Here is an 8525-nt window from a genome sequence, read left to right as displayed (position 1 = left end):
CTTATATACATATTCTGTAAAAGTGAAAACGCTTTTTCTTTGCTAATACATGTACATGGTTATCGGTGGTACTTTTTTATTCTTTGAATATATCCGTTTTTCGAAGTGATTGATAAAAAACGGGTATATTTAGTACTTACTGAAAACTACCAAGTCCCTTCTATTTCAAGGCAGAAGGAATAGTTCTGGACTGCTGTATTTTCCGCAAATAACACTTGGTCGACTAACAAATTTTAATATGAACAAAAACGGAATTTCAACTAAATACAATACAACTTGATGGTCGTATCAAAGGATTATGATATACATTTCACTACGATGTTACCATACATGGAAACAACAAATCTTGGAAACGAACTTTCACTTGAGGAACTGAATCACATTGAGGTCCAGAGACGCTTAGCTCCTATGATTTACCTGGGAATCCTCATGCTGCTTGGTGTTCCAGGAAACCTTACCGTGTTGTTCGTCTATTTGTTCAAATTTGGCAGCAGTACCCATAGAACCTTCATTGTGGCTTTGGCCATCATAGACTTGGTGGGGTCCGCGGTTTGTATGCCGTTTGAGATTATTGAAATGAACTTTCAGTACACATTTTACGCAGTTGGAGCGTGCAAGTTTTTCAGATTCAATAATACCGTCGTCGCTCTGACTTCTATTTTCTACATAATTGGATTATCATTTGACAGATATAGGAGAGTATGCAGGCCGCTCAAAACTCAGATGACAGTTCTGAAGGCAAAAATTTTCTGTTTCGTTGCTGTAATAATAGCTATTTTGTTTTCTTCGCCGGTTTTCTTTGTGATAGGAACAAGGCGCGTTCAGCTTCCATACAATGTGACAGGTTACGACTGTTCAACAGACGACAAGTTTAAAAACACAATTTACCCTGTAGTTCTTAATGGGACACTTTTTCTCTTCTTTGTTTTTGCGATCATATTTCTGAGTGTGATTTACATTCTAATCGGTAAAAAGATCTTCAAACACATTACATTCCACACCTCAGTCGCATATACCAACTCGTCATCAATTTCATCGAAGAAAACATCTTCTACCTCACTGCAAAGCAACGGACAACAAGCCATAGTTCTAGAAAACATTTCCAACATGGCGTCACAGTCTGAAGACCTAGCGACCAAACGTTTGAAGCAAAATCTACAGTTCAGCCAGCCAAAACAAAGTCAAACTAAAGAAGAACCTAGGTCAAAGACCAGAATCACCAGAATTGCCTTTGCTATTTGCCTGGCTTTCATCTTAAGCTATCTTCCACACTTAGTAATCAGTGTATGGACGGCCGTTAAGGGCGGGTTTATCGTCAAACCCGGACCAGTAGCTTCAGCAGTGTTACCTATAGTGACGAGGTCCATTTTCATTAACAACGTAGTCAATCCCTTTATCTACGGTTTTCTAGACAGGCGCTTCGAGACAATAGTTCTAAAGAGTCTTTGTAAGAAAAGAAAATGGAATATAGGGAGTTCTCATTGAAACATTATTTTGGGGTTGAGAAATTTATTCTGATACATGTATTATGTGTGATTATATTTCAGCAGTGAATTGTAAATTTTGAACTAGTGCTAATTGTAACGGGGACCGTTACAGATGTTCCCCAAACGCTCCCCAACTCCCTTTTGGTGCCATATTCCCTGTAAGCTTCATTTAATAAGACACACTCTATGCATTTGAGACTTTAACAATCTTTACCCAGAAGTGTACCAAGTTCATTCAAATTTTAGCATTGCATGCATGCACATGTGAATGCATGTTTGTTATGACCATATCATCTTATCTACACAATCTTCACTAAATATCAAAGCATTTAATCCAAATGTTTCTTAATCCCACCACGTTTGGTTGAAAACCAAGGGAGTAATAGCTGTTTAAAGTTTAAGCCAATCAGATTGCAGCACACGTACACGCACGTGTATGCATGGGCATTGTGACCATACTTTCCTGTAGAAGTCCATTATATCTATCTATGTTCCAAACCCCATCCTATTTGGTTGAAAACCGAGGGAGTTATAGCTATTTAAAGTTTCAGCCAATCAGATTGCAGCACACATGCATGCACGTGTTTCCATGATAATTGCTATATATCATGTTGTACGATATCCTAATGTATGACTATGTTTAAAATTTCAAAGGATTTCGTCAAAAAACAAGAAAGATATTGAGACTTTAGTTTCAGCCAATCAGAGCGAAGCGCACGTGCATGCGCGTGAGATCTTGCTTTTCTGACCATGTCATCTTGTATATGCTTCTAATATATACTTCTGATATGAGTTTTAAAGCATATCATCAATAATTTAAATGGTTACGTCTGTATCAATTATATTGGACATTTCTCGTGTTGCACGTGCGAGCTCTTGCAAGCACGTGTGCATGCACATGCTTTCATGACATTTCTTTTATTACAGGCTGTAGATCTCCCTAATGTATGACTATGTTCAAAATTTCAAATGATTTTATAAAAAAAAAAGAAAGATATTGAGACTTTAGTTTCAGCCAATCAGAGCGAAGCGCACGTGCTTGTACGTACAATCTTGCTATTTTGACCATGTCATCTTGCGCATATTACTCATATATCCTTACATTATGAGTTTCAAAACATTTCGTCAAAAAATAGAAAAGTTACGGTTATATCCTTTATATATTGGTCATTTCAAGTTTTGCACGTGCGCGCTCTTGCAAGCACGTGCGCGCAAACTGACCTTGATTCCGCAAATCTACATAACATGCCTACTTACCCTAAAAAGGTTTCACCTAAGATAAAGTCGAATGTGTAATTTACAAGATCACTCGCGGACAAAATTTTCCCAGGAAGAAAAATAATAATAAGAATAATAATAACTAGTGCTAATTGTAACGGGAACCGTTACAGATGTTCCCCAAACACTCCCCAAATCCCTTTTGCTGCCATATTCCCTGTAAGCTTCATTAAATAAGACAACATTTGTGCATTTTTTACTATAACAACGTTTTCCCAAAAGGATACCAATTATATTCAAATTTTCACATTGCATGTATGACCGATTAGCTAGGGGTGTCCACACTGTGGCTCGAACCTACGACCCTCAGATTTAAAATCCAACGCTCTACCGAATGAGCTAAAGGGTTAACCCACTAGCTATTGCTAGTAGGAGCGTGGCCTCACTATATACAACGCATAGCCACTTTAAACTCTGTTACACTTCCCCCTTCTTTTTCTTGAGATTTCTTACCCCTAAGAAATCTCACACACGAGACTCTGTAAACACCACTCACCATGTGGGTTTTTTAGTTGGGCGCCAATATGACCGATTAGCTAGGGGTGTCCACACTGTGGCTCGAACCTACGACCCTCAGATTTAAAATCCAACGCTCTACCGAATGAGCTAAAGGGTTAACCCACTAGCTATTGCTAGTAGGAGCGTGGCCTCACTATATACAACGCATAGCCACTTTAAACTCTGTTACACATGCGTGCCCATGTGAATGCACGTGCGTAATGATCATATATTCTTGTGTACACTTTCTATATATTTAAATATACTTTATATTAAAGCATTTAGTCCAAAAGTATTTAAAAAATCACTCATTTAAGTGTATATTAAATTTCACTTGACAATGTTCGAAATGCACGCACGTGCGTGCACGTGCATGATGACCATACCCTCTTGTAGAAGGCCCTTATATCTATCTATGTTCTAAATCCCATCCTGTTTGGTTTAAAACCAAGGGAATTATAGCCATTTCAAGTTTCGGCCAATCAGATTGCAGCACACGTGCATCCACGTGATTTCAAGAATCTTTTTCTAAATCATATTGTAGAATAACCTAATGCATGACTATGTTTTAAATTTCAAAGCATTTCATCAAAAAACAAAGGAGATATAGCCATTTAAAGTTTCAGCCAATCAGATTGCAGCACACGTGCATGCACGTGATTTCTTGAAATTTTTTGTATATCATATTGCAGGATATCCTAATGCGTGACTATGTTTTAAATTTCAAAGCATTACGTCAAAAAACAAAGGAGATATAGCCATTTAAAGTTTCAGCCAATCAGATTGCAGCGCACGTGCATGCGCGTGATTTCATGAAATTTTTTCCATATTATATTGTAGGATACCCTTATTCATGACAATATTTAAAATTTCAAAGCATTTCGTCAAAAAACAAAAGAGATATTGAGATTTTTGTTTCAGCCAATCAAAGCGAAGCGCAGGTGCATGCGCGTGACTTCGTGCTAATTTGACCTTGTCATATTATCAACAATATAAATATAACCTTATATAATGAGTTTTAAAGTATTTCATCAAAAAATGTAAAAGTTATGGCTATATAAAGTATATCAGTCATTTCACTCATTTCACGCGCCCTCACGTGCAGGCGTATGCGCGCAAAATGACCTTCGTTCCGCACACCTACACTACACACCTATTAACCCTAAAAAGGTTTTAGCTCAGTTGGGTGAACAGTTTCTGAGAACACTCGCGGACAAAAAAGTACCGGAGAACAAAGAAGAAAAAAAAGAATAATAATAATAACTAGAAACGAAACTCGTTGCGAGCAACGAGAGGTCTTCCGTCCGATTCAGAAAAAAAAAACCGTAAAATCAAACTGAAAAAGTGATTTTAAAAATCGGACACACGGGGGACCGAACCCGGGTCGCCAACGTGAAAATCCATTGCGGTACCCATTACACCTTTGGGAACCCGCTTCAAATTTAACATTCGAATATCGCGAGATTGCTTATTTTGATTCCAACATACATAACATTTTTTTTTAAAATTCAGTTTGGAATTGTAAAATGACAGCCAGCTTGCTAAACTTTGCTCAAGATGATCACATCGGAATCTGTTACTTGAGTTTTAACAGTAACTTTTAGGTAGATAATCTATTAGTGATGAACAGATGATACTGTTTTCTTTCTTTTTTTCGATATGTATTCAACTTTTTATTCCATGCAACTCCATAAACAGGCATGCCAATGTTATATATTTCTACACTCTTGCCACCATTTGTCTACTACTTAAGTCGGGTCACGATACATTATTTCATGCGAAACGTCACAAGTTGTTCTTAACGCTATTCCTTTGAAATATTTGATTTATTTGATGGATTTGATAGCTTCAATGAAAATTAGAAGTGTATGTTCTTATAACCGGATTTTCGAGCGTTAGAAAGTATATTTTAATTATCACATTATACAAATATAATATCGTATACTGCCAAGTAACACTAAAGTGTTTTCCACGAATTTTGTATCCTGTTTCCCCCCAAAGTGGAGATGAGTTACACGTTCATGAAAAGACTGGAATGTTTCATTGAAAAAAAAAATCACTCGCCCTCCGACGGTCAAGAAATCTGATACTATTTATGTTCAATAACTTGCATTTATTACAAGAATATTTGTACCCGGTATAACCTTTAATAAACAATCTTTTAAAAAAATGTTTTTCTTATTTTTGTCTTTTCTATTCATTTAATATGTCACAAGCCTGCGTGGAAAAATAAACAGAAGTCAAGTAATACTTCAACATAGTGAATATTAAGTCAGGCAAGTTTCTTGAAAAGCTATTACTTATAACCATGGTTTAGGATAAGTTTTCCCTGGTGCAAAACAAAAGATTGTTGTCATCGTATTTCCACCTGTAGTCATGTTGTATTCTACATTGAGATGCAGACAAAAGCAATTTCAATAGACGTTTGAGGAAAACCATATTAAAACAATACTCAATGCAACGTAACTGCGATGTAGCAATCTAAAGAATGCTTTACATTTCATAAATATTTTGGTAGAAGTTTCGTTCATCTAAACGCTCAGCTGACCTTCTAGAACCCGACTTGCATAATGGCGGAGTTCACGGAGACGACCCGCCATCTTGGACACGCTTCAGATTTTTAAATGCGAATATCTAGTGTGTGGATTGATCAATTCTAAAATAAATTATATATTAGGCCTTTCCAGTAGGGTTTCCATTAACATTAATTATATCAAAGAAAAATATTGAAAAACAAAAAAAGTTGAAAAAGTGCACATTTTGAATTCACTTCCTGTAGCGACTGGAAGTACTGACGACGCAAACGAAGGCAAAATTGCACATCTATAAGTCATGGTCTATCATCTCTAATACGTCTCCAGTTAATATCTTTAGCCATTTCCGAGAACACTCGAAGACAAAATTGCATTTTAAAATCAGGAAATTGCCCATAACTTGGTACTGGTACCGAATTTTCCAACAAACGGAATTTTATATAAAATTCATATAATGACCTATAATTCCTGAAATTTTCATTGAAATCCACCGAATAGTTTACGAGAAATCGCCTGCACAAAATTTTGTCTAAAAAAAAAGAATAATAATAACTAGACCCGAGCTCGTTGCAAAGCAACGAGTAGGTCTTCCGTCCTGTTTGACCGGAAGTAGCTTTCATTTTTAACAAAAATGAGAATTAACGCCTAAAAATGGTTTGAATCCTCTAAAGCTATGTTAATTGATGCAAAAATATGCAAATTTTTGCTACTTCCGGTTTGACCGGAAGTGACGATGACGGACGGAAAATTAATTTTTATGCTCCCAGAGACATAGGTTACCCAAAAACTTGACAAGAAAGGCAAAAATACGCGTTTTTTACTACTTCCGGTTGACCGGAAGTGACGACGCCGGGCGTATTTTGACGACGCCAATGGATTAAGCTTGTCATTTTGAACATTTATGCTTCTTTGATGTATTACAAATTCTCTATACTTTTTGAGATATAAAGAAAAACCTTTCGACCCCTCTAGGCCCTTAATTTTAGGGGCCAGCCCTTTTTTCGAGATATCATTTGAAAGATCTTGGGATTCTACAATTCTTTTGTTCTATATGTTTTAACAAAATATTTCCAGGTAAAAAGATATCGTAGAAAAGGTGTCAAAAATTTTGGAATTCGCGATAGGACTTTTTTCGGGCCATAGCGAGCGCCGATGTGCGGCACTTCCGATAGAAATGAAATACATTCCGCAAATCTGCAGACATAGGTCTACCATACCTGAAAGTATCATGTGTCTATCAAAAGCCGTTTACGAGAAATCGTGCGGACAAAACGACCCTCAAAAAACCATTTAAGTGACGATAAAAAAAACAATAATAATAAAAGTGAAAAAGAAACCTAAGAATAACAAGAAGGTCTTCCGCTGAAGACGGAAGACCTTAACTAGTGCTAATTGTAACGGGAACCGTTACAGATGTTCCCCAAACGCTCCCCAACTCCCTTTTGGTGCCATATTCCCTGTAAGCTTCATTAAATAAAACAAATTCTGTGCATTTTCGACTTTAACAACGTTTCCCCGGGAGGATACCAATTATTTTCAAATTTTAGCATTGCACACGCGCGCATGTGAATGCAGGTGCGTAATGACTATATCATCTTTTTACACTATCTATATATTTTAATATACAGTCAAACCTGTTTTAAGAGGCCACTTGTGGGAGAATGACAAATTGGCCACATAAGACAGGTGGCCACTTATTCCAGGTTTCAAACCAAGGAATAAAAAATTGCGATCACAATTGTATATTTACTTTCAAACGTATCCAAATCCACAATTTCAACACATAAAAAATTAGGAAGCTTAAAGTCACAAGAGATCCCTTTTGTTACAGTTCATTTTACATGAATTTAGGAAAGAAATCTATTAAAATTGGTTTTTATTGTTGTTTTGTGATGGTAATTTTAAAAGTTTCACAGCAATACAATTTACATCAGACGAAATCATGAAATGTCTCAACAAAATTTCCTGATGCTGTGTAAAGCTTTTTAGTTTTTCTTAATATATATTATATAGCATAGTAGGGCTATAACCCGAGACTGGAAACTTGGCTTGATAACCTCGGGCGAAATTGTAGTATATTTTAATGTATTGATAAACGTATTCAACAGCTGTGTAACAACTTACTTTCGTACATAAAGAACAAAAAAGAAAAAAAAAACATTTGTAAAAAGTAAATTATTTAATCATATTAATTAAATCATTAAATCTTGAATGAATTCAAATTACACCCGCAATTATCGGTAATTACTCATTATCAGCTGTTCATGTTTGGCTTCTCGAGGATACGAGGTCATGTGGCCAAACGGAAGTCATGTGACTAAACAGACAAAATGGCCGCTGAAAACAGGCATGTTGAGCGCACGGGACCTAAAAACACTGGCCACTGGCCACGTTAGACAGGTGGCCGCTTAAATGAGTTAAAATATAGTGAAAAAATGAACGGGCGGGATTGAAACTGGCCGCTCATGACGAGTGGCCGCTGATTAAGGGTGGCCGTAACAGCAGGTGCGACTGTACTATATATGAAAGGATTCAGTTCAAAAGCATTAAAAATTACTCATTCAAGTGTATTTTTAATATCACTCGTTCTAAATGCACACACGTGCATGCACGTGCATGATGACCATACCATCTTGTAGGAGTCCCTTATATGCGTGGAAAAATAAACAGAAGTCAAGTAATACTTCAGAAACATAGTGAAAATTAAGTTAGGCAAGTTTATTGAAAA

At 36.5% G+C, this 8525-nt stretch overlaps 1 protein-coding gene across 1 annotated transcript; it reads left to right on the top strand.

Moving 5' to 3' along the window:
• Nucleotides 1-282: 282 nt before the first annotated feature.
• On the top strand, nucleotides 283-1514 carry LOC134282433 (cholecystokinin receptor-like). The gene has a single exon (XM_062764844.1). It carries the CDS (start codon nucleotides 319-321, stop codon nucleotides 1483-1485), a length of 1167 nt encoding a protein of 388 aa, XP_062620828.1. The 5' UTR covers nucleotides 283-318; the 3' UTR covers nucleotides 1486-1514.
• The last annotated feature ends 7011 nt before the right edge of the window (nucleotides 1515-8525 follow it).

The sequence above is a fragment of the Saccostrea cucullata genome, unplaced genomic scaffold (genome assembly GCF_032062105.1).
Source record: "Saccostrea cucullata isolate Sc308-1 unplaced genomic scaffold, CSIRO_AGI_Scuc_v1 ctg17736, whole genome shotgun sequence".
Taxonomy (NCBI): Eukaryota; Metazoa; Mollusca; class Bivalvia; order Ostreida; family Ostreidae; genus Saccostrea; species Saccostrea cuccullata.
Note: the sequence above shows the minus strand (reverse complement) of the source record. Positions and strands in the feature narration are given on the sequence as shown.

What these genes read in the sequence shown, in the direction of transcription:
- LOC134282433 (XM_062764844.1), top strand. Translation starts at nt 319, where the DNA reads ATGTTACCATACATGGAAACAACAAATCTTGGAAACGAACTTTCACTT.